The following is a 27,140-nucleotide window of genomic DNA, read 5'->3' as shown; positions in this document are numbered from 1 at the left end:
AACAACATAATAGCAATAAATTTAATAGAGTGTAGTTTGATTCATACCACCAGTAATCAAAATACTAACCTACACAAAGGCTTATACAAACTTGATAATTTTATTTGTCAAGAAATTAGTAAGATGATATCAGGTAAATTGTAACCCATCGACACTATGTGACCCTGGCGACTGTGACCTGATGTCGCCCCACCATAATAAGTTAATTGACAATGACCTTCCGCCCCCCAGGGGGTAATTGGCCGCTACCCATATCCAAACTGTCCTTGTTCCTTTGTTTCGTGTATATAGTATGTATGCATTTCTATTACTTTGTACTTGTTGCACTGAAGATGTAATATACGAAAGCGCTCTGCTTCGTTAGTTTCCTTTTTCCAAGTGGTCTACTTTGCATATATATATATATATATATACATATATATATTTATATATATATATATATATATATATATATATATATATATATTTCTTTTTTTTTCAGCTATGTGTGGAACAATGACCACAATACCTTATTGGGAGTAGAACTACCTAATGGGTCCTGGACTGGAAACATGGGACTGGTCCAAAGAAAGGTTTGAAATTTAACATCTAGTATAGCTGAATGTCATTTTCATCTACTTTATGATGATATTTTTCATACATATTTCAAGAATGGGGAGGTTGAGAAATATGGAGGTGAGGCAGACAATGGGTGTTGGATGAAAGTTGTCAAATAAGGGAGACCAGAGAGTATTCAGATGGTATGAGCATATGGAAAGAATGAAAGCAGAAAAACTAGTTATGAGAGTGTGGAAAACAGAAGTTGAATGAATTGAAGAGGAACAGAGGATGGATAGATAGGATGAAAAGATATTTGTGTATCATGTAATATGTCTGATGAGCAAGGAAAACAGTGCACAAAACAGGACTGAAAACGGGAGATTATGTATGGATGAATGAGTGACATTACTTCATAGGTTGCTGAATGAGGAAGCTGCTGGATGGTAAAGCGGTGAAGTAACCTACCTCCAGCTGTCAGGCCTTGTCGAAGAACCGATATGCGTCATTGCACTGCTTTTGTCCCAGGCATTGTGGTGCAGGACAGGATGACCTTGCATCCCCAAGGTGCTGATATAGGAGAAGAGTTCTTCTTCTTCTTCTTCTTCTTCTTCTTCTTCTTTTTCTTCTTCTTTTTCTTCTTCTTCTTTTTTGACTCAGCCAATTCCCTTGACTCGGCCAACTCCCTTCATATAAACGGCAAAGGGGTCTGGCACTTATATACAAATATATACTTAATTTTCCATGAAAAATATTTAGCCACTGTACATTGAATATTATTGGAGAATATCTTGAAATGTTAAAATCCTCTTTGGACTGAAGTATTTCAAATAACCCATCCATGCCCAAAGGGATGTATCAAGGAATACCTGTCCATGGAGACGATAGAAGATACCATGAAGCTAATTTAGTAAGTAGTTTTTCGTGAGGGACGGTATCAAAAGTTTAGGGTAAACTTACTATGGTAAATATAACAAAAGAAAAAATTATAAGGTGTATAGAAAAACTCAAAGTTAATAAAACACCAGGGCCTGGCGGTTGGCATCCAAGAATATCAAAGGAAATGACAAATGAGAATATTGTTCCATTAGAAATTATTTTCAAGAGATCCATCATATCCGGAGATGTCCCAAGAGAATGGTAGCTAGCTAACGGTACTCCCATGTTAAAAAAAGTGACAAAAAGAAGCCAAATAGCTACAGGCCTATAAGTTTGAATTTAATCGTAGGAAAAAATGATGGAAACTATCATCAGAGATGCTATCAAACACCATTTAGAAAGTAACTGTTTGATGAATTATAGCCAGCATGGTTTCAGACGGAAACGTTCTTGCGTAACTAACTTACTCGAATTCTACAACACAGTTATCTCGAATTATGACGAAAGAAAAAATAAAGATTTGATATATCTAGACTTTGCAAAAGCTTTTGATACGACCCCCCACGAAAGACTACTTACTAAATTAGCTTCACACGGAATAAGTGGTAGCCTATTAAGTTGGACTACTAATTGGTTGAATGATCGAAAACAGAGAGTTGTTTTAAATGGAAAGACTTCCTCAGTGTTCCATTCTTGGGCCACTTCTATTCATAGTATATATATTTGATATAGACCACGGACTAAATTCTACTGCTTCCAAATTTACTGATGATACCAAACTGTGCGGAATGGCAAATGATTACTTAAACCAATTGGATATTCAAGAAGATTTAGATAGATTACAGCAATGGTCTGAAAAGTTGCTAATAAAATCTAACACAAGTAAATGTAAGGTAATGCACATAGGTAAAAATAACAGTAAATACGATTACAAGTTATCGAGAAATTCGCTAACAAAAGTGGATAGTGAAAAGGATTTCAGTGTAATTATCAGTAACGATCTCAAATCATCTAAGCAGTGTATTGCAACATATGAGAAAGCAAATAAGATTCTAGTACTGATTGCGCGATCTTTTGACTTCAAAAGTCCATCACTCATTAACAAGCTATATAAATCGTTAGTTCGTCCACATCTGGAATATGCTGTTTCCGTATGGTCACCGAATCTCATTAAAGACATTGACAGGTTGGAAAAAGTACAACGGCGAGCCACAAAACTGATTCCAATTATAAAAAATAAATCATACGAAAATCGACTAAAACATATGAATCTGTTTTCCTTAAAAACGAAGACTCAGAGGTGACTTGATACAGGTCTTTAAGATTCTAAAGGGAATTGACAACGTCAAAAGTGACAAATTTTTACAATGAATGAGAATCAGACAAGGAACAATGGTCTCAAACTGTCCGAAAATGGATTTGATTTGGAAATGGGTAGAAACAACTTCGCCAACCGTGTAGCTAATGAATGGAATAAACTTCCTGCAGAGACAGTGTAATGTAGTTCATGTAGTTCAGTTCGAAGTTTTAAGAATAATTTAGATAAGTACCTAAGCAAGATGCTGTAATGACTATAATTTCTCTTATATTATTTGTTTATTTGTTTTGTTATCATTTGTCTGTTTGTTTATTATTATTCGCTTGATTTTCAGTCATTATTTGTTATATGCCAATTTATTATTACTTACTATTTACCTTTTTTCATTATTTAACTATACCTATGCATTTATGTATTTTATTTATTATTCACATTATTACAGTTTTTATTTATTCATTCATTTATTTATAATTATTATGATTTTTTTCATACCCGACCAAAATATGGACCAAAAGGTCTCCTGTCGGCATGCTCCGACATTGTAATCCTTTTGTCATAATTTGAGATGACTGTGTTGTAGAATTCGAGTAAGTTAGTCACGCAAGAACGTTTCCGTCTGAATCCATGCTGGCTATAATTTATCAAACAGTTACTTTCTAAATGATGTTCGATAATATCTTTGGTGATAGTTTCCATCTTTTTCCTACGATTGAAGTCAAGCTTATAGGCCTGTAGTTATTTTGATTATTTTTGTCACCTTTTTTGAGTATGGGAGTACCGTTAGCTAGCTTCCATTCTCTTGGGACATCTCAGGATTTGATGGATCTCTTGAAAATAATTTCTAATGGAGCAACATTCTCATTTGTCATTTCCTTTAATATTCTTGGATGCCAACCATCAGGCCCTGGTGTTTTATTAATTTTGATTTTCTCTATACACCTTTTAATTTTTTCTTTTGTTATATTTACCGTAGTAAATTTACCCTAGACTTTTCATTGGTTTCAGTTTGGAGTTCACTTTGAGGTATTTCGTTTACGAATACTGAGCTAAAATAGTTGTTTAAAATATCACACATTCCTTCATTTGAATATTCAAGCTGACCGTCAGCAGATAATAGTGGGCCAATGTGATTCCTAATAACATTTTTATCTCTAATGTAACTATATAATTCTTTGGGATTCTCTTTGGGTTTATCAGCGATATTCATTTCGTATTGTCGTTTTCGTTTTCCTTTATTGTCTTTTTTAAATATCTCTGTATTATTACATAACTTTGATAGTCATTAGATGCACCTGACCACTTCTATTTCTTATAAGCCTGTCTCTTTTCAGCAATACTTTTTCAGATTCTTTGTCAAACCATTTTGTGCGAGTCTGATTTGGGGGGCGTCTGTCCTTAAACGGGATGTATGAATCATCTTAGTAAGCGTATTTTCAAATATTTATCTTATCTACAGGTCTTTCGCTTAATTTTGTTTCCTAATCTGTAAGCTGAAGCTCCTGACGTAGTCCTATGAACTGAGCTTTACTGAAATCAGATATTTCAGATACACAAGTATCTATTCTAAAAAAAATAGCAGTTTGAATCTAAGTTGAGATCGCTACTTGCAATAGTTTCACCAACTTCTACATCGGTTATCATGCTTTTGCGGCTAGTGATCAATAGATAGAATAAATTTCCATGTCTTGTGGGCTCTTTTACATGCTGAACTAAGTAATTGTCACCGAGAAAATCTATCAAGCGACTACCTATATGGCTATGTTCAAAGGTCATCTAATCAATGTCAGGAAAATCGAAATCACCCATTATCACTGAGTCCCGGTTGCAGAAACTAGACAGTTCTTGAAACAACAGTTTATCGTCTGCTAATGATAATGTTTTTGGCCTATATATTACACCTTCATTAATTTTTGTCCATTTGTTTGGGTTAATTCTACCCACAAACTGTCATATCCATCCTATTTCATTTTCTCTAAAACACAGGCATGACATTGCTTTTAACGTACAACAGAACACCCCCACCTTTCTTGTGGTTTCTATCCTGATGAGTGTTTAAATCCCGCAATATTAAATTCAGCTTCAAACTCTCCACCATAATTATGTCTCGGTTGTTCCTATCATATCGAGATTTTCGCTTTTGACATACGCTTGTATTTATTGGATTTTTTCCCTAATACTACGAGTATTAAAGTACATAGTTATGATTATTTGCTTATTTCTTTTTGGCACGTTTTGAGTTTCAACATCATGCCTTACATTATAATTTTTTTCTTTATTGACACTTTGCTCTATATTGACATTTAGTCTTTCATTGACATTCAGTGCCTCATGGACATTTGCCCCATCACGGACATCTGCCCCCCTCCGTCACCGCGTCCCTCACCGGCCACCCGTCGTTCATTGACATTCTGTCCGGCATCACTTCCTGAAATAATACGAGTATTAAAGTACATGGTTTAAAGAAGCTTGTGATTATTTCTTTTTGGCACGTTTTGAGTTTCAACATCATGCCTTACATTATAATTATGTTCTTTATTGACACTTTGCTCTATATTGACATTTAGTCTTTCATTGACATTCAGTGCCTCATGGACATTTGCCCCATCACGGACATCTGCCCCCCTCCGTCACCGCGTCCCTCACCGTTCACCCGTCGTTCATTGATATATATTCTGTCCGGCATCACTTCCTGAAATAATATTCTGTTTTCCACTGACATTATATCCTACCATTTCGCTCTTCCTTCTGCAATACAAACATCAAAGAGAAGATATAAATCAACAAAAGAAACAAAAGCGGTCACTAAATAAACTAAATATACGGAACTTACTCCCCTTACCTTATACTAATACTCCTACCTTAGGAATACAGTAATAGACTAGTGTTTTGATTCTAAATTACTAGAACACTACACTTTATCTTATACCTGTAACTGTATAGTGCTATATGTATACAATTACAAAAACACGACACAATCACTTGTGATTGGTCGAAGATATAAACTTTACAGGAAGTAATTAACTTAACAAGAGGTATTCGCTAGCTGGTGTCTCGGTAGCAAACGAGTTCTCTAGCTGAGGTCATGGAGAAAGACATCAGCTGACAAATCACTTCCAAGACAAGTAAAAACGACACTATTATAACTACACTTAGGTCACCACCCTACATTAAGACAGTGCCAACACAAAACTAGGCTGGCAACAGACTCCAACTGGCCCAGATGCAATCACTACACAGATGACATTGAGCACATCACTCTACATTGCCCTACTCTCACCCAATCCAGACAGCAGCACAAAATCTCTTCTCTAATTGACTTTTGGACTATCACTGATTATTTGGGGGCTGTAGGTCTTTTGCAAGAGACACATGGATCTCTGGATTGATTTACAAATGTGACATTTTTAAGAATTCTATTCTGATTAATTCTAAATTTTTTTGTCAAATTTGAGGAGTCTGGGCAGTAAAAAGTTAAAAGAGTTTATCATCCAACTTCTCATACAGGAGGTTGCCATTGCCCCTGGCCCCATAGGATTAAACTATGACCGTTCAAGAGTAGCAGACTTCAGCGAACCCCTATACATTTTGGACCACCGAATTGTCTACAAGAGACCCCGGATTGAGCCGGATTTGGCTGGTTTTGTGAAGCCTTACACCACAGCGGTAAGTTTCCAAGCTTTCATTCTAATCTGGTGAATTTCTTCCTTGGGATTGCATTAAATAACAAAACTGTGATGTCAACGAAATACAAGAAGCAGAGGACGCTCTTCACATACTTATCCAGGGGTCCCTCATGCTCAAGCAATTGGCCGTAAGGGTTCAATACTTAACGGACATACCCCTACGGCGAGTAGAAGCCGGGGTACACCAACGGCAGGCTACACGGACCTTCCTCAGGGCTCTACCCCGAGCTCTGGCCAGAGAAGTAGAACGGAACCCACTGGATTCCCTGGAAGCAGCAGGAGGACGAGCAAGCCCGGCCCTAGGCTAAAGCCGCCCCAATTAGCAACGAGGGTGAAGCCTGTGTCGCCCTGTCCGCACCCGCCCAGGCCGCAAGCGGATCGTGTTTTCACTACCAACAGGTCGGACACTTCAAGAGAAATTGCTCCTACCGAAGGCGTGCCACGCGATTCCAGCCCCCCTGCCCCTACTGAAGGATTCGGAACCTTCGCCATACCCCCGCACGTTGCCGCCTGGTTTGCCAGCATGTTCTAGATCCCCGTGCAACCTCCCGCCGGGCCTCCTTCCTCTCAAACCGCCGCCTCGCTCCCCACTCGGCCGTTGTTCGCCCTGCCCGCCCTGCCGCAGAGGACCATGCTCAAGGTTGCTATAGCTGTGATCCCGCCACTCGAGGAAGCTCCCCAGTCAATGTTCCCAGTCCTCCCGCTACCGGAAGAGGGCGGTAGGGGGAACGACCAGGAGTCTTTAAACCTAATCCAGGGGTACCTGAAAGGGATGGCGGTGCCCCAGCAATACAAAAAGTCCCAGTGCATATACACCAGTTTGTGCCTCCAGGGGGTCCCCGCGAACCTGCTGGTTGTTGTTGTTGTTGTTGTCGTTCCCTAGACTGTCTGTCCGAGCAGTCCCGTCTCCCCAAGGAAGGCCACAGCCGAAACTGGGTTTTCCCACAAATCCTTTATAGAGTGTATGTTGTGTTGTTTGCGTGCATGATTGTGTATAATGCAGTCTTCCATTATGTGTTGTATGGTATGGGGTGAAGTGTTACATCCTGGGCAGCTGTTCACAACACGGTCGTCCAGCCTCAGCTGTCTGAGTTCTCGTTCGTACGCGCATAATCTCGCGCTGCTGCCCGCCATCCAGAACTCTCACCAGAAAATTACCTCGCCGACGGGAATATCTTCCCCATGGCTGGTACCACTGGCCCCTTGAAGGTACAATAGGCCGACCTCGAGCACCGGCACCCCTTTGTTGTCCTCCACGGCGCCTTGCCCGCCGATGGGTTCCTGGGCATGGATCTCCTGGCCGCCTTCGACACCGTCATCGCCACCCGGAGCAGATTAATTGATGCGGCGAAGGGCGTCTCGTCGCTCGTGGTGCAGCTGTTTGATGCGGCGAAGGGCATCTCGTCGCTCGTAGTGCAGCTGGTTGATGTGGCGAAAGGCGTCTCATCGCTCGTGGTGCAGCTGGTTGATGCGGCGAAGGGCGTGTCGTCGATCGTTATCCAGCTGGTTTATGCGGCGAAAGGCGTCTCATCGCTTGTGGTGCAGCTGATTGATGCGGCGAAGGGAGTCTCGTCGCTCGTGGTGCAGCTGGCTGATGCGGCGAAAGGCGTATCGTTGTTCGTAATGCAGCTGGTTGATGCGACGAGGGCGTCTCATCGCTCATGGTGCAGCTGGTTGATGTGTGTATATGTGGGTATGTTAACAATAACAAGAGAAGGTAACCGTATAGGAGGGCTTGTACGTCTCGTCGCTCGTAATGCATCTGGATGATGCGGCGAAGGGCGTCCCGTCGCTCGTAGTGCATCTGGTTGATGCGGCGAAGGGCGTGTCGTCGCTCGTAATGCAGCTGGTTAATGCGGCGAAGGGCGTCTCGTCGCTCGTGGTGCAGCTGGTTGATACGGCGAAGGGCATCTCGTCCCTCGTAGTGCAGCTGATTGATGTGGCGAAAGGCGTCTCGTCGCTCGATGTGCAGCTGGTTGATGCGGCGGAGTCTCGTCGCTCATAGTGCAGCTGGTTGATGAGTATCTGGTGAAACAGCAGTCGTTGCAATGGAGTTCAGCGAAGATCGAAGTTGTTGAATTGTTTTCTTCGTTGTGGTGTGGGTTGTGGACTATGGGGCTAAGAGCGTCGGTGTTTTTGGCGTGGCGCAGCTGGTTGATGTCGAATTAATTAGAGTTGCACTGCTGCTTCGATGTCCACGGCTGTAGAGTTAGTCTCGCTTCGCCGTCCCACCGCTGCCACCACTTATGTTGTTGTGCGTGGCGTAGTTGGAACCAAAGGAGTTTGGGTTTCTCTTCTTTAACTTCTGATCCAAGTCTACTACAATAACTGCTGGCAGCCCAGAGAAAAAACTCTGGAGGTTGCCAGGTTTTCCTAGCTAAACATTACAGAAGGCAGAAAGGGGGCGTTCCCCACGAAGGGTTGCCCAATGAAAAATATGGAGAAAGGTGGTACTCTTGAGGGTTGCCAAAAAGGGGTTTTGACTTTGGAGTGTCTTGACTGATATATGGGTTTTGCCTGGCTGCTATCGCCGTCCCGTGCTTGGCTGAGAAGGCCTCTTGTTGTCTGTTCATGCCCAGGATGAAATCGTCCTACGCCTCTCGTAGATGGGGAATTTCTCCTGGCGTCTCTCACAGGGTATATCACACGTGACGTCTCTCACAGGGTATCGTACACTTCCCGGAGCATGTCGTGGCGGTGACAAACGCAAACGCTAACCTTGCCCATTGACAGCTCATCGGCCGCCGCTCGCGACTACTTCCCACGGGAATTTAGCGATGTGCTGGTCTCCAAGGATGACCCCCGTACCGCTCCCCTAGGAAAGATGTCCACCCCCTCCCCCATGAGAATCCACCTGTAAGCCAACGCGACGCCCCTCCCCGCCCACACACCCAAACCGTTACCGTTCGCATTTCAGGTTCAAGTGAAAGAACTTAACACAATAATGCAGCAAGGTATCATCACGCCCGTCGTAAGGCGAGGCCTGTCGCCGCCGCCCGTGCTGGCGCCCTTCGACCCCGCCCTGCCAGTAGCACTGCAGACGGATACGTCGCGCCTCTACAGTATCGGACACACCCTCCTCCAAGACCACGGTCAGGGGCACTTACGCCTCGTCCAGTGTGGCTCGCGGTTTCTGACGGACGCCAAAACCGGATACGCCACTATCACTGGCGAGAATCTGCGCGATGACGCCCCAGGGGAAGACGCCGTGGTGGCTGACACCCGTCAGCCCCACCCCCACCCGCCCAGTAATACTGCCGCAGGTCGCCCGCCGCTCCCATTGGCCAAAAGACTCGCCGAAGGACTCCCGGCTCACCGCCACTCCAGTGCCAGCACACTCACCGTCTGCGGTAGGGACCTCGTAGGATCACATGCCCACAACGCCTATCTGGGACTGGCTGCAGGTATCTCCGCCCGTCTTGCCTTGCTCCCTGGTACCACGGGCGCTGGAGTTCTAACGAGATGGAATTCCCCCTAGTCAGTCGCTCATAGAAAAGTGTGTAGATGGCACTCCCATTATAATAGATATATTTAGTATTAGTCGTGTGTTTGGCTGTCTTCCCCTGGATCCCATATCCCATGCCTTACAATACATATGCGTATATACCTGTGTGTGTGTGTGTATATATATATATATATATATATATATATATATATATATATATATATTACACACACACACTCGATGGCGCGGTTGGTAGAGTCCCTGACTGTCACTACGGCGGTCCGGGTTCAAATCTTGCCCAGGGCTGAAATAATTAAAGTACCGCTGCGCATCGAGTCGTTACTCCAACTCTCGTGGGCAGGGAGTTGGCTGTGTGTGTGTGCGTGTAAGTTCACAGCATTACCCATAGATCAGTCATACGAGCTCTGAGCTCTCTTCTCTTCCAATGAATAAAACGGTTCAATGGCATGCTGGTTTTGGATCTTTGCAAACAATATGTCCTAAAATATTATATATGATCCAGTGATGAAAGCTTTTCAAAGTCTAGTTCTTTACCATCTACAAAAGTATCAGAATTAAAAATACACATACAGATATTACATGAGTTCATTATTTCTTATAAAAAAAAACATATATGTGAAGACAGTTTGTCTTTGTTTTTATACAGGTGTGGGTCGGAATTGCAGTAATGACGTTACTTACCATACTGACCCTACACTTCCTGAGCATCTTTTCTGCACAAAATGGGTGGCCATCCTCCTTTCAAAGAGGCAAGCATCAACTCTATGGAGGAACAACATCTTGGATGTCATCACTTATAGAAATTATCAGCTGGTGTTTTGGCAATCTTACTGGCCAGTGTAAGGAAATTACTTAATAGAGGTTTTCTTTTGCCATATAGAACATTTTAACTTATCCTAAATGTGAACTTAAAAGGAAATATCCATCCATAACAGGTAGGAAGTAAAACAGTGAATATAAATTTTACCAAATTTTTGCTTATCTAGAGGACTGCCTGTAGTGGTCCTGCAAGATGAACAGTAGAGCTGTCATTTTTAAAAGCTATCAACTACCTCACTTCCAAAAGGGGGTTCAGCCCTGAGGGGTAGATAGTCTCCAGAAAAGGCCCAATATCTCTATAAATTATATTTATTGTACTTTTTTACACATGGACAGCTGACAATTGGTGACTTCCCCCTCCCTTCTACTACTTTCAGTTGATGACATAGAAAGTGTCACACCAATACAACACAGACAGCAGTCCAAGTTTCTTCACAGAGAGTTCTGTGGGAAGAGTTCAAGGACCATTGCCAGCCACTGTGAGGCTGCAAGTGTCCCACTTATTGAAACTTGAGAGAAAAATGATTACTATTACTGTCAAAAACAGTACTGTACTTTAATATTATTTATAGGAATACTGGAGTAATAGACCCTTTCTTCCCAGAATAGGAAACCAAAGGGACAACAAATGAAAAATAAATTCATTGAAGGTACATCCTTTCTATAAATAGGCATGATACCAGTCACAGTATGACACCCTAGAAATAAAAAGTGTCCTTCCTATGTCTCTCATGATACTCCTTTTTCATGTCATGAAATAAACTCATCATTTCTTTTCCACCTGGCAGCACTTGCTTGGCTGCCCTCAGGCCTGTCTGGGCATGTGTTGGGTGTAGTTTGGCTTCTGGCGTGTCTTGTCATCAACCAAGTTTATAAGGGTATCCTCAAGTCCATGCTTATTTTACCAAGGGTAGGTAAGAACATGTTTACATGCACACAAACACTATGAAACTATGACATTTTTGAGAAACAGAATAATATGAGATATGTCTCTGCCGCTTTAGTTTGGCCACATTTTGGATGTGGCCTACGAAATTTTTCTTTGGTATAGTATGTGGCCTACCGAACTTTTATTTCTGTATGAACCTGTCTCTTAAGCTTCAATAGTTTGGGAACGCTAAACGTGGCCAAACTAATTAAAGTGGAACGGACCTAGAATCGCACCGAGGAACACGCCCAGCTCTGCTAATTTAACTCTTACAACCTTTTTTTTTCCAGAGAGGTCTGTTCCCAGCTGTGTAGGGCTGCAGGTTTCCAATCAGTAAAATTTGAGGCAACAATTACCATCCTTTTGTACCGTCTTGAGAATTACATTTACTCTCAGTTACAGTATTCTTGTTAATCCATATGTTTGTCTGTTTCTTGTTACTTTATTGCAGGACAACATTCCTTTTGATAATCTTGAAGAACTGACATCACAAGATGAATATGGATGGAAGTTTCTGGAAGACAGCGTCCTTTATCTTACATGGAAGGTCTGACTTCAAAGAATTTATAAATTATCATTTGATAACCATTAAGTATTAGTCCAACTAAAAGTTTAATATTTTTTTTCTGTTCAACATCTTGTATTTACCAAATTACATTTCCTAATGTAGAATAAAAGAATAATGCTTGTAGGGTCTTGTCTCATATTCTCTGTTTGTTGTACCTATTTTTAATGTGTTTATTATTCCAGTTTGAGCCATATAATCTTGGTTCTTCCAGGAGTTTATTTATCTGTAAAGAAAAATATTTATTCATATCCTACACATATGTGGTCTTCTTTTTATCATTTGGGTTGACCCTAGTATAATTTTCCTCTACGGTATTGGGAAGTGTAACCTTTACAATGTGAGTCAAATTATCGTGTGCAGCATCGGATGCCTGAGGTGTGATGAATGCATCATAGTACTCGCGTTATGAGGTATAAAGCCACTGCTGTATTACTCATTCTCTTTCACAGAAAATGTGATCAAGCCAGTTCACAGAATTTGGGAGTTACTCAGCCACAACCACAAAATAAATATAATCAAGACACCGATACCGGCCTCATGATGCCTATGTAGGCGTCATCGTATGGAAGAGGTTAATCCTCTCATTAATTACTGTCTTGCCTTTTGAGTTGGTCAGTTTTCAATTTCTGAGCAAGGCTGATAGATTGTTTTAGTTCAAGTTTGCTTTAATTCCTGGATGTTAGGTTTGTGAGAACATTTTTTTTCTTCAGAAAAGACACTCAGCATTTTAGTTAAATCCTCTTATCTTGAGAAGGAGACCAATCCATTTTTCCCAGCCTCATCTTCCTCCTGGTCTTTTACATTGGCAAAATTCTGAAGAAAAAAAAATCAGGACAAGGAAAGTGTTGGATATGGGGCTATCACAACATGCATACATACCTGGGGGTATGACAAAGTATTAGATAAGCCCATGTGTTTGGTATCACATTCTTGTTGCAGATGTGTGGGAATTTTCAAACACTGTTGTTTTCTTCGGTAGGTTTATTTTTGTTCGTCTGCCATTGTGGGGGGTTCTAGTACAGAAAAGTAAACAACATACAAATGTACCATGTAGCGCATGAGCATCATGGTCGTCTAATTCGATCCTATTTATAATAGATCGAATAGCTATACAAGACCATATACATAATACTTCCTTTGGCAAATTATGCAGACCCAAGAAAGGGAATTATAAATACAAAATTATAAACAGTACACAAGAATCAGATCCAAATTATCCCCTATACACCAGTGATAGTCAGACTAGGAAAGAGAAATAGAATTTGTTTTTCAAATAAATTCCGTCAGTAGGTGCATTAGAGAAAAATCTCACTCCGGTCCTCACTCCCTCACCTCACCTCTTCTCGGCATCTCACGACCTTACTGACCCCCAAGTGGCCTCATGGGACACGCTCGCGCCTAGTCAGCTGCGATGCAACCCAGAGCTTCCTTGAGGCCCACGGCTCCGAAATTGAATTTAGCTGTGCAACCTACCATTCTATGGTCACTACCTACGTTGACTTTATTTATCACCGTAACATTGTTAACGCTTTTGCTCTCATCTCCTCATATGAAGTCTATTTCGTTCTTTGTTGTTCCAGCTGGACTTCTCCACGTCCATTTACGACCTACACGCTTTTGAAAGAAAATGTTCATTATCCTCATATTGTAGTTCTTCATTTTCTTCATGTTGTTTAATGTCCAAGACTTGGATCTGCTTGGACAGTGCTTACTCACATTTGGTGGCACACTGCCCGTAAGCACACGAAGCAATGCAGTTAAACCTTTAGGAGACAATGATCCAACAGGAACGCCCGGATTTCTTTTAGTTGTGCTATTCATTTTGGCTATGAAGGGGGGTTGGCAGTAATCTCACCTCTGTTTCAACTGGTTTCTGGTGAGATATTTCTCTGGTGTCACCTTATTCATTATATTCGGTGAAGACCCATATCTATAGGGTGCCCAATGGTCCATGCCGTCATTATGACGGTACCCCATATATCTATGAAGAATTTCCCTGTTTGCCATCAGGGATGTGCCAGTTAGCAGCGGGTCCTGCAACTGAGTGTTTGAGCTGCTCTTTGTCTGATCTTTCCTACAAAACCTGTTTGATATGGGTGACCCTGCAGAACTTTCCTCTCTATCAACATAGCTTTTGTAATCATTAAGATTCTCAAGCCTATCCACCATGTCAAGGTGTCAACTCTCAGATATATATATATATATATATATATATATATAATGTGTTCTCTCTCTCTCTCTCTCTCTCTCTCTCTCTCTCTCTCTCTCTCTCTCTCTCTCTCTATATATATATATATATATATATATATATATATATATATCTACCTATCTATCAATCTATCTCCTAAGAATGCCATGCTCTGCAACTAACTACTTATTTCTTGTAAATACTAAAGGTAATTGTATTCTATTAAGACAGATAATCTGCTTTCTCTGTATCATTAATTGCTTCCGTTTCACCTCATACTGTTACCCACTCATGTGTAGGCTATTAATGCTGAATTCTGCATTACAGCCCAAATAATAATACTCCTTTTTTCATTTGGTCAGGATGCCCCTCCAGAGTCAATACCAGGCCAAGTGATATCTGGCCGAGCGGGTTTTGTTATACCAGACTTTGACCTTGCTTTTGTGGAAATAGAAGACAACGGCTATGCTTTCCTTTTAGATTCCATCACCATAAAATCTCTACTACATATGAGGTTTTCTCATGTTAGTAAATTTTAAGTTTAGTGTATCCTAATTTTTCTATAGTTTTTTACTTTCTACATTACTGTCAAATCCTTAAATGAGTTGCATGGATATTACATAACATGTAGTAAGTTCTTTTTCTTTGCTGAATTTCATTTTTGCTACCACAGTATTTAAAAAGACATCCATCTACCATTTAAGCCATGATGCAAATACTGTAATTTATTTCAACCAAAATCTTACAGGCACAATGTCTATCTATCTATATACTAAGAGATTTTTCCTCCTTATATAGGGAGGTAGCTAAGTCATAGGCAACCCATTTCACTCCCCTCCATCACCCTTTCCACCCCTCCCATCTCAGCTCCTCATGGATGATAAGTCATCCCTGCGTCCACCAACTATCCTGGCTCAAACACAATGCAATAAGACATAATAAATCCACAGCAAGGCTGCTTCACTTAATTGGTGACCCCTCATGCAGAAAAAGAGAAGATGGGGAGAAATCACTTCGGGCTGCGTCAAAATATCATTCACACACAAGCACCCCCATACCCCCCCCCCCATTCTCCATCCCTCCCTTCCTTGCATAACAGTAATGTCCATACACAGTCATTCTCCACTCACCCCTATCTCTTGCCTTCTCCCTCCCTTCCTCAACAGACATTCCCCTCTTGCTCAATGCCCCCTTCACCTCATCCATCCATCTTATCTTTGGTCATCCCCTCAAGTTCATTCCCTTCACCTCTGCTTTCCACACCTCTTTTGCTAATCTTTCATCACTCATTCTTTCCATGTCCCCAAACCATCTCAATTATTTTTTTAATCTTTCATCAGCCTTATCTGCCATCTCCTTTTCCACTCCCACTCTCTTCCTCACTTCCTTATTTCTCACTCTATCCAACCTAGTAACCCCTGCCATACTTCTCAGACTTTTCATCTTAAATACATACATACATACATATACCAAAGGCTTTTTCCCCCTTACAAGGGAGGTAGCCAAAAAACAAAGGCAAAAAAAAAAAAAAAAACACTCCCACCCATTCCATCCCTAATACACTCCACTTCCCTCCACCCTCTACCCTCCCTCTTATCTTGGCACCTCCTGGATGACAGGTCATCCCTGCACCCTGTCCACCGCCCTGGGTCAGAAGCAGTGTCGCAAGACACAGCACATCCACAGCAAGGCCGCTTCATTAAATCAGCGACCCCCCCTCTCCATCCCCCCATTGCATAAAAGGAGAGGACGGGGAGAAATCCCTTCGGGCTGCGTCAAATTTTGCTCACACATACTACCTCACCCCCCATCCCCCCGCCCATTCCACCTCATGCAATCACAACATCATCCATATACAACCATTCTCCATTCACCCCTGTCTTCTGTCCTCTCCCGTCCTTCCTCAATAGACATTCCCCTCTTCCCCAAAGCCCCCTTCACCCCATCCATCCACCTCATCCTAGGACGTCCCCTCATGTTCACTCCCTCCACATCTGCCTTCCATACCTCTTTTACTAGTCTTTCTTCACTCATTCTTTCCATGTGTCCAAACCATCCTAATATTCTTTCATCAACCCTATCTCCCAGCTCCTTTTCCACCCCTGTTCTCCTCCTCATTTCTCACTCTGTCTAGCCTAGTAACCCCCATCATACTTCTCAGACACCTCATCTCAAACACATTCAAACTCCTTCTCTCTTCTTCTCTTATGTTCCATGTTTCTGCCCCATACAGTGCTGTTGGCACAATCACTCCTTCATACAGTATCCTCTTAGCATCCATTCCCAAATGTCTATTCCTCATTACACTCTTTAATCCACCAAGGCATTTACTCACTTCTCTCAATCTACATTCTACCTCCACCTTCACTCCACCTTTTCCTGCCACATTTGCACCCAAGTATCTAAAAATATCCACTTCCTCCAGTCGCTCTCCCTTAATGCTCACTTCCAGTCTACTGCCACTTTCACCCCTTGTACATCTCATCACCTTACTTTTACCAACATTTATCTTTAGCTTTCTTCTATCACATACTATCCCAAACTCTGCCACCAACTTCCTCAATCCCTCCTCCAATCCTGCCACAAGCGCAGTGTCGTCCGCAAACAACAGCTGGCTCACCTCCCACTTTTCTCCATTTTCTTTAACCATCTCCAAACCCTTGCCCACTACCCTTGCATTTACCTCTCGCACCACCCCATCCATATATAAGTTGAACAGCCAGGGCGACATAACGCATCCTTGACGAAGTCCCACCTTTACCTCGAACCACTCACTCTCTCCATTTCCAATCCTGACACAAGCTCTACTACTCTCATAAAAACTCTTGACAGCTCCCAGAAGCTTTCCTCCTATCCCGTATATCTGCATAACCTCCCACAGTGCCTTTCTGTCTACCCTATCATAAGCCTTTTCCAGATCCATAAAAGCCCAAAAAACATCCTTCCCCTTTCCTATAGCTTTCTCACATATCTGTCTTACCACAAAGATCTGATCTACACAACCTCTACCTGTCCTAAATCCACACTGTTCTTCACCAATTACTCCTTCTGTTCCTCTCCTAATCCTCTCAATCAAGATCCTCCCATAAGCCTTCCCAACTACACTTAACAAGCTTATCCCTCTGAAACTACTACATTCACACTTGTCACCTTTTCCCTTGTAAAGAGGAACTATATAGGCACTCCTCCAGTCCTCCGGCACTCTACCCTCTCTCCAGCAAACATTAAATAACCTCACCAGCCAGTCCACCATCACTGTACCTCCCTTTTTCAGACATTCTGCATGGCATCCATCCAGACCAGGTGCCTTACCTGCTTTCATCATCTTAACAACTGCCTTCACCTCATCCTTCCTTATTTCTCCTCCATTCTCTTCACTCATCACTCTCATTTTCTTCTCATTTCTCACTGCAGCTATCTTTCCCTCCCTATCCTCCTTCACATTTAGCAACTCCCTAAAATATTCTGCCCATCTTCCCCTTACTGCCTTCTCTTCCATTATCATCTCTCCATCGACACCTTTTACCTTTTCTTCTCTACTTGATTCACCTCCTCTTCCTCTCTTAATTTCTTTCCAAAACAGTACAGACTAGTCTTTGTAATAGAAATTCATAAGTTCTTCTGGTCAATCAAATCTCACACCTTAATTATCTTCTACAGTCTTGTGTTATGTACAAATAGATTCACTTTTTCAGCCCTTTCTCTGTGATCTCAAGCACTATTACAGTCAGCTGCAAAATTTTAAACCATGCTCTGATTTTTTTCTACGAAAATAGAACTTTTAGTGATTACTAATTGATGAATTTACTAGAGTATATACATGGCAGTAAAATGTATTTCTAACATAGAAGAATCTATAAAATGCCCAACAACATACATTGTATTTGCATAATATTTACCACTATAGTTTTTGGCATATAAGACACTTTTTTATGACACTCAAAAATCCTTCATGAGTCCTATATGGTGTAGGTATGTCATGAGGTCCAGCTTAAGATCTCATTATCCACTCTGTAAACGAATGTAAACAAATTAAGGGTGAATTTTTATTATATCAAATGAATAACCCAAATTAACATAGACCAGTTAAACAATCAATTATTCAATCAATCCTTTGTCCCTTGTCTCTTTTGGAAAAGACCCGCAGCCTTCAGGTAACTGGGAACAACTCCCATGCAGGTTCACAAATCACTAAGGGAAGATATACTGTACTGTGTTGTTGTTTATGGATTGTTAGTGTGAGGCTACATTCTGTCCCAGGGAATGAACAAGAGAAAGGGATGACCCATCATCCATGAGGAGCTGATATGAAGTGAAACAAATGGGTGACAGGTAGAAGCGGAATGAGTGGGAGGTGTATGCCTTAACTAACTACCTCCCATTTAAAGGGTAAAAAAAAAAAAAAATTGTATAATGATGTAGTATGTGGTGTTCTGTCTCCTCTATGTGGTGGCTGCATCTGGGGCAGTTTGAATCTGTGGCCAGGCCTATTCTGTGTTGGTAAGGTTTCATTACTGGATGGTATCCAAAACACACTTGTTCTAGTGTGGTTCAATTAAACAGTTATAAGTAAATATAATCAGTAAGTGATTACTATAAGTCTTTAAACTGCCAGCAATCATGCAGTCCACACAATGAAAAATATAACTAAGATCAAGAGAATACAAAGAGCAGGGACCAAAATTGTTCTCAACCTTGTGGATAAGCCATATGAGGAGAGACTAGAGGCACTAATGTATACCTGTCACTGTTAGAGAAACAAATAGAAAGAAGTGACTTGATATCAGTATTCAGGCCATGGGAATAAAAAAATGTCTGAAAGGTGTAAAAAATAGTTTTCTACAAAGATGTGCAAATTGGAATAGCCTAAAAGATGTTATAGTCAAAGCTGAAACCATACATGAATTTAGAATGAGGTACAACCAATGGGAAATAAGAGAACGATCCCTTGTACAGTATTTACAAGAAAGGAGTAACACTTGTGGGGTCCTGTCTCCTACTCTTCAGTTTATCGTATCCAGCTTCAAATTCATGTATGGTCCCAACTTCATCTATATCCTTATTCTACAATTAACATACTTAGATTTGAATTAATATAGTGTTCTAGCTTGGGCTATATCACCCTCTAAACTATTCCAAATATATTTGCATCTATACAGAAAATCATATTTCTTCACAATTTAATTGTTACACTTTATAGTCTTTTGATCTTATTTATATCTTTCATGTGTGGGGACCACAATAATGCACATTTTGATACAGGACCGGTCAGATTCTCAATCATTATTATTACTATTTTTTCTATCTCCCCATCTATATTGTGAATAGCATAGAGTAATTTAGAACTTTTGCAACCAATTGTATACATTGACACCAGATGTTCACTTTGAGAAAATATTTTAATGTCATTACTTGCATACTCATTAGGAAGTTTGTTGTTGATCTTATGATAGGTACTTTGAGAAACACTTCAGTGTCACTATCTCCCCTTTCATCATTCTCAAATAGATTGGACAGTGCACAATGGCTGTCATAAGTCAAGGCTTCTTGCAGCAGAATATGCTAGGTATGGCATACCCCAAGGACTCACCATTTCGGGAAAGAGCTGACCACATGTGAGTGTATACATAACCCACCATAAGTGAATGAAACTTTATTCTGAAAAATTAAGATGTTGAGAGATCAAAATTGAGCTAAAGGAGGAAGGGGGGATCCAAAGTAAGGCATCAATGTCAAATCACTAATCAAAAGATAGAATAAAAAAGGAAACCTAGAAAACACTAAGGTTTTTATGTATTGTATTTATGGAGGTAGGAGACACCCTTGCATAAGGTGCTCCCTCATCTTACAAGGACATTTTGTGGGACAAAATGTATTTAGTGTGTTCATCATACATATATTGAAAGATATTTTAAAGTAGTTTTGTTTGAGAAAATGTGTGATTCTGTGAATGTAAATACAATATTGAAACAGTATATTGAAGTAAATAATAAATTATCAATTGCAACTTTGCTCTAATCCTTCAGTTGTTATTGTTGTTTTCAGTTTTGCTGGGCCCGCCGAGACCTCATCCTTGCGATGGTCTGGAACAGTTCAAATATGAAATCAGGAGGCGGTGTCCACATCATGCCACTGTTAGGAGTGGCAGTATCCTGAGGTCAGGAAGGAATGGCACCCCTCAACCTTAGACAGTGCCAGGGGAAGGGCATGCCTTCAGGAAGCTGATGGTTGCCTTGGAAGTGAATACAATGAGGTGCCACACCACTCCTTCCAAGGTGAGTTGGGTTGAGGCCTAGACAATTAATAACATTGGCTCTACACTCTAGCAGGTAGCGGTTGAGTGGTTGTTGTGCTGTAGATCCAAAGAGTATGCAGTGTCCGTGATTGTCTATCCCTCCATTTAACACTTGCCATCTATAACAATATCCAAGTTAGTACCTGTGGACAATGGATTTCCCCCTTTCTACCAAGAAGCAGGTGGATGGCATCGTACGTAGTGACAAAGTACTACCACCGTGCAAAGGATGAAGTAGCAATAAGGCTGCTATGGTCAGTCCTGGCCATTGATCTGTCCTTCGTGATGGTGACACCCTTGATTTGTGTGAATGTTGGCTCTTGGCACTAGGGGCAGTTGTTGTTTTTCTCAAATGTATGATGTCAATACCACTCCTTGAATCTGTGTGGATCACAACTGTCCCCTGCCCAGCAGAGAGGACATGATCAAGGGCCTTGGAGTTGGCAGCAAGCCCTGTCTATAGAGTGGAGCTGCTGTCATTCACTCTCTTTAGTGTGGTCACCCCTCCGGTAGTTACAAAAGCCATACCACACCCATCTGTGAAGTGGTCCACAGAGCCCTTAGCGTAGTAGAACGAACTCACTTGGATGGAGGGGGTGAGCGGGTGATGGACCTTATGGCCTCAAGGATCATGGGCTGTAATCGTGCCAGGTCACACTCAACCTTTCTCCTGGTAAGGTGGAAGATTTGGAACTTAGCATGGGGAGATTCCCATGGGGTAGGTGGGGTATAGTCTGGATGAGGTCTGCCCAGAGCTCAACACTGAACCAGTAACCAGAGTCCAAAGGTGCAGATTGCACGTAATGTTTAGAATTTCCAAAAGTGATCGGTAAGGTCTCATAAGGGAGGCCTTGACTTCACTCTCCCTTAGACCGATCAGGAATCAAATGAGAAGACAAGAAGAAAGCCTCTATGCACATAAGTGAAACTTCAACCCCCTACTCCCCACCCAAGCGAGCTCGTCATACTACACAGTAGGGTGTAGTGCAGTTTTTGTAACCACTGGTGGGGTGACCACACCATGGAGAGTGAGTGATGGCAGCTCCACTCTACAGACAGAGCTTGCTGTCATATCCAAGGCCCTGGATCACGTCCTCTTTGCTAGGCATGGGACAGTTATGATCCACACAGACTCAAATGTGCAACTGACGTCATGTGGTTGGGAAAAACAGTGAATGATGTCTGCTTAACAATGTCAATCCAGCACCCACTGAACCTCATTGCACAGACAAGAGAGGTCTGCAAGGTTTCACCAGATCCCCAGTCATATTGGAGTTCTAGGGAACACTATTGCAGATGCTACTGCCAAGACAATGACAAGGTTCAACAGGATCACACTGCCCCTAGCACCCATGGTTACACAGATCAAGGGCGTCAGCATCAAGAAAGACAGATTGATGGCCTGGGTCAACCACAGCAGCCTATTGCTGCTTCAGCCTCAGCACGATGGTACCACCTCAACACTAGGTATGATGCTAGCCACCTGCCTCCCAGTAGAAAGGCGGAATACATCGTCCACAGGATCTGCCTTGGATATAGTTGTGAGTGGCAAGTGTTAAACACAGGGAGAGACAATCATGAACACTGCAAATTTTTTGGATATGCAATGAAACAACCCCTCTACTACTACCCACAAGAATGCAGAGTCACTGCCATTCTTTAACTAAGCCTCAGCCCCCCACTCACCATATCCCCTTCCAATGCAACTCTCAGCTTCTTGAAGGCATGCCCTCCCCATGGCACCACCTATGGTCAATGGTACCCTTCCTTCCAGATCTTTTATGGGTACTGCTACTCCTAACAGTGGCATGACGTGAACACCAATGCCTGACTTCATGTATGAACTGTTCTAGACCACTGCAGGGTTGAGGTCCGGGAAGATTCCAGCTCCGCAAATCTTAAAAAAATATTCCTATGATGCTCCATCTTCCATCAATGATATGGCCACAGTGGACAAATAGCCCTTTTTAAGATAAATCAAAGGATTGCATCTCATACCACCGTAAATACAGTATATATCAAGACTAAAAAAAAAGGATGTAGTCTACTTATATATGTGAGATAGGAAGAGAACGAATATTGCATTCTTTTTCTGATAATCAACACTTCTATCTATTGAGAAATTGTCATGCTGTAGAGATGGTGAAAGGTTCAATAAGGGTTAGTAGCACAATGGAGGGTAACCAGAAATTAAAGTGATCAGCACTCTTCTTTGAGTGGAGATTAATCTCTGGTCTATAGGGATGGTACTAAAGTCTAAAAAGTATTGAATGGATAAAACTTAGGCAGACAAGCAGACACAAAGATGGTATTTTGATGACAACTTTCCCCTTGTGGAAACCATTGCACCCAAGTGGTGGAGACATAATGGAGAAGAGAGAGACAAGCAGACACATAAGAGATAAGTAGATTGATAGAGGGAGATGAGCAAAACAATGAGAAACAGAAAGATAAAGGAATAAGGGGGAGTAGTAAAGAATGAAAAAGGAGAGAGAGAGAGAGGACCGAAAAAGAGGGGAGGGAAGAAAATATGAATGAAAGGGTATATATCTGTATCGTTGATGTGACAATGTCTGGTTCTACATCAACTTGATACCTACAAACCAACTACAGCCATATGATGCCATATGATGCCATTATTATGGATTATAAGAGCACTCAGCTTAGGGCAGGAACTCATACTTAAGGAATTGAGTCCATTTAATTTATTTTCCTTCACTGATACCTTTCTAGACTCCATTCAGGTTTATACCAAACTATTTCATCTAGGTTAGCTGAGTATCATTAATGAATGATCACCAATGTCTTTTCAGAATTTATAGCTTACGTGAGTTTGGACTGCTTGAACAGTGGCTCCAACAGTCCCTAACCAATAGCAGCAAGTGTTACAATCAACCAAACAGTATAATAAGTTCTTCTACACCTAGGCCTCTGGCCATCCAAGATCTCATCGGAGTCCTCTTATTATATGTTGCAGGTATGTAATCTAACTGGCTTACAGCTTTGTATATTCTTTACTACCTGTCTGGGTATTGGCTGCATGTTATTGGGAGTTAAAAGCTGCTCATTAGCATGCAGCTTATACCAGGGGTGATCAGAAAGTAATGACAGTCGGACTCGTAGCTGAGAGACTAAGTGTTGGGGGGGGCGGGGAGCAAGGGGCAGCAAGTATTGCCTGTTGTTACATGTTTGAGCTTGTCGCTGTTGGTCTAGCTTACATTTTATCGTTGCGCTGTGTGATTGCGTCATTGTTGGTTTGCCTCTCTAACCGGAAACATGGATTTTTCGAAAGAAGGCTGCAGATTCTACACCTTCACAAGGTGGAAACTCGGGAAAAAAGCAACGGAGATCAGAGAGGAATTGTTGCAAGTTTTTCCCGAGTCTACTCCATCACTGGAAACTGTTTCCCGCTGGATTCGAGCTTTCGCAGCCGGAAAATTGCAGCTAGAAGATGATCATCGTCCTTGCCGCCCTCGGACATCCGTGACCGAAGCAACGACGGTCCGTGCGCGGGCCATCATTGACGAAGATCCAACTGTTACTCTTCGATTCTTATCCTTGGAGCTCGGTGTCAGTTATGGGAGCGCACATGACATCGCGCATGAACACTTAGGGCTGAGGAAGAAGTGTGCTCGATGGATACCTCATTTGCTTACGGAAGAGCAGAAGAGCGAACGGGTGCGGATTCGTCGTCTATGGCTGGCTGAATTCGAGCCAAATGGTCCGAAACGGTTCTCAGATGTAGCTACCGGAGATGAGTGTTGGATTTCTTTCTTCACCACCAGAGACAAGCAGTCTAACATGGTGTGGTTGAGTGATGAAGAACCTCGACCTCAGATTCTGAAGGAAGGATTTCGCAGCAGGAAGCGCCTTTTCACCATCTTCTTCAATTCACAAGGACCAATGTGTGTGGATGTAATGCCTCAACAGTGTACTATCACAGCCCAGTACTACACTGATCACGTCCTTCATCGAGTCCTGGAATATCAGGCCAAGACTGCACCAACCCGTCGCCGATCGCGCCTTTTGCTGCACCATGACAATGCTGCCCCCCACAAAGCTCGCCTCACTGTGCAGTTCCTGGAGCAGCAGGGGATCACACTTCTCCCCCACCCACCCTACTCGCCTGACCTTGCTCCCTGTGATTTTTGGTTGTTTCCAAAGATCAAGGGTGCGATCGCAGGCAAGCTGTTTCATCGCATCCAAGATCTGGCGCGAGCAGTCAATTCAGAGCTACGAGGTATATCGGCTTCTGAGTACCGTGAGTGCTTCATGAAGTGGCGAAAGAGGATGAAACGTTGCATAGAGGCAGGAGGGGAGTACTTTGAAGGAATGTAGGCCACTATTTGGATTTACCTCTGTACCGTGAAAATATATGGTATCACTGTCATTACTTTTTGATCACCCCTCGTACTATAGGGTCTATATGGGGTGCCCCGGCAGACTAGAGTCATGCATCATTTTGTCTGTGATAAAGGAAATTTCTATTTATTGAAAAGTTATGCCACTTTATTGTACTGCGACTGTCCCTCCATTATGTTGTCCCCCACTCTTAATACTGTCTTGTACCACTTCTCTAAATATTCATTTCCTTTTTTGCTGAACCCTGTGGTAGGGGAAAAAGAATACTGCCACCAAAGTTTCCCACTTGAGTCGTAAAAGGCGACAAAAAGGAGATGCGGATAGGACTAGGCATCCTACTCTAGCAAAAAAAAAAAAAAAAAAAAAAAAAAAAAAAAATGGGGTCTGGAAGACGTTTTCCGATCAGAATCCTAAAGTTTGGATTTTTTAATGTACATGGATGTGGTACAGATGAGAGTAAAAGGGAAGAGATAGGCAGTATGTTTGTGAGAGAAAAGATGGATGTGTTGGCATTGAGTGAATCTAAGTTGAAAGGGGGAGGCGAATTTGAGTTTGGGAGTGTAGTTGGGAGGGTGTCAGGAGTGAAGAGAGGATAAGGGAGAGAAGGGGTGGCTATAATAGTTAGTGAAGAGATAGGCAAGCATGTGGTGGAGTGGAAGGAGGTTTCTTCAAGGTTGATGTGGATGAAGGTGAAGCTCAGAAGGGAGATGTGGGGTAAGTGCATATGGGCCTGGTAGTGAGGAGAGTGTAGAGGAAAAGGAGGCTTTTGGATAGATTTAAATGAGTGCAGAGAGAGTTTAGGGAGAATTGTCAATGTAGTGGTTCTGGGAGATAGGGCTTTAATGGACTATATAGTGGTAACCAGAAGAGTAGGAAGAGTTTTGGATGTACATGTTCTAAGGGGAGAGAATGGGGAGATATAAGATTTTTTTCCGGTGAAAGATAAATTGAGAGTGGAGGATAGATGGAGAAAGAAGAAAAAGACAGAAGGTAGGGACGTGCTTAGAGAAACTGCTCAAATGAGAAAGAAAAGGAGGAGTACAAGAAGCTGAGAGAGGAGTGGGTGGAAGTGAAGGATAGAGTAGAACTAGGAGTGGAGGAGGAATGTGGATGGTTCAAGGAGGTGAGTCACAAGATGTACAAAGATGGTGTGTGGATCAAGGAGGACGGGAGGAAATAGAGGTAAGGGTAGTGAGTGATGGGATGATGAAGCAAAGAAGGTTGTACAAGAGAGGAAATGAACATTCACAGATTGGTTACAAAATAGGATGGAAGAATCGTATGAGAGATACAAAGAGAAGAGAAGAGAAGTAAAGCATAAAATAAAGGAGGCAAAGAGGAGAGCAGATGTGAAATGAGATAAAAGTATGACAGAATTTTTTAAAGTAATAAAAAGATGTTTTGGAAAGAAATTAAGAGGAAGAGGAGGCAAATCAAGTAGAGAAGAAAAGGTGAAAGGTGCAGATGGAGAGATGATAATGGAAGAGACGACAGTAAGAGGAAGATGGGCATAGTATTTTAGGGAGTTGCTAAATGTGAAGGAGGATAGGGAAGTAAAGGTAGTTGCATTGGGAAGCACTAAGAAAATGACAATGATGAATGAGAAAAAGGGAGAAATAAGGAAAAATGAGGTGAAAGCAGTTATCAAAATTATGAGAGCAGGTAAGGCATCTGGGTTTGATGGATGTTATGTGGAATGTCTAAAAAAAGGGAGATACAGTGATGGTGAACTGGCTGGTGAGGTTATTTAGTGTTTGTCTAAAACAGGGTAGAGTGCCAGATGACTGGAGGAGTGCCTGTATAGTTCCACTTTACAAGGGGAAAGGGGACAAATGTGAGTGTAGTAGTTTCAGAAGGATCAGTTTGTTGAGTGTAGTTGGAAAATATTATGGAAGTGTTTTAATTGAGAGGATTAAGAGAGGAATGGAGGGAGTAATTGGTGAGAAATAGTGTGGGTTTAGGACAGGCAAGGGTTGCGTTGATCAGATTTTTGTGGTAAGGCAGATATATGAGAGAGCTTTAGGAAAAGGATTAGAAGGATTACAAAGGAGGAGCATGCCGACAGGAGACTTTTCGGTCCAAAACTAGGTCAGATGC

General features: G+C 42.0%; 1 protein-coding gene across 6 annotated transcripts in view; it reads left to right on the top strand.

The window, feature by feature from the left end:
* Window positions 1–27,140, top strand: part of LOC143040741 (putative glutamate receptor) — a 57,921-nt gene that overhangs the window by 23,974 nt on the left and 6,807 nt on the right. For all 6 annotated transcript variants that reach the window (XM_076212130.1, XM_076212131.1, XM_076212129.1 and 3 more), the window contains 8 exons: window positions 482–572; window positions 6,239–6,397; window positions 10,530–10,722; window positions 11,491–11,612; window positions 12,082–12,177; window positions 14,749–14,910; window positions 19,895–20,001; window positions 23,495–23,658. In XM_076212130.1, coding sequence (XP_076068245.1) covers window positions 482–572; window positions 6,239–6,397; window positions 10,530–10,722; window positions 11,491–11,612; window positions 12,082–12,177; window positions 14,749–14,910; window positions 19,895–20,001; window positions 23,495–23,658 — 1,094 coding nt within the window. The remainder of the gene's footprint in view (window positions 1–481; window positions 573–6,238; window positions 6,398–10,529; window positions 10,723–11,490; window positions 11,613–12,081; window positions 12,178–14,748; window positions 14,911–19,894; window positions 20,002–23,494; window positions 23,659–27,140) is intronic.

Source organism: Oratosquilla oratoria, chromosome 29 (genome assembly GCF_046742065.1).
Source record: "Oratosquilla oratoria isolate Oo_2021 chromosome 29, ASM4674206v1, whole genome shotgun sequence".
In the NCBI taxonomy this organism is placed as follows: Eukaryota; Metazoa; Arthropoda; class Malacostraca; order Stomatopoda; family Squillidae; genus Oratosquilla; species Oratosquilla oratoria.
Note: the sequence above shows the minus strand (reverse complement) of the source record. Positions and strands in the feature narration are given on the sequence as shown.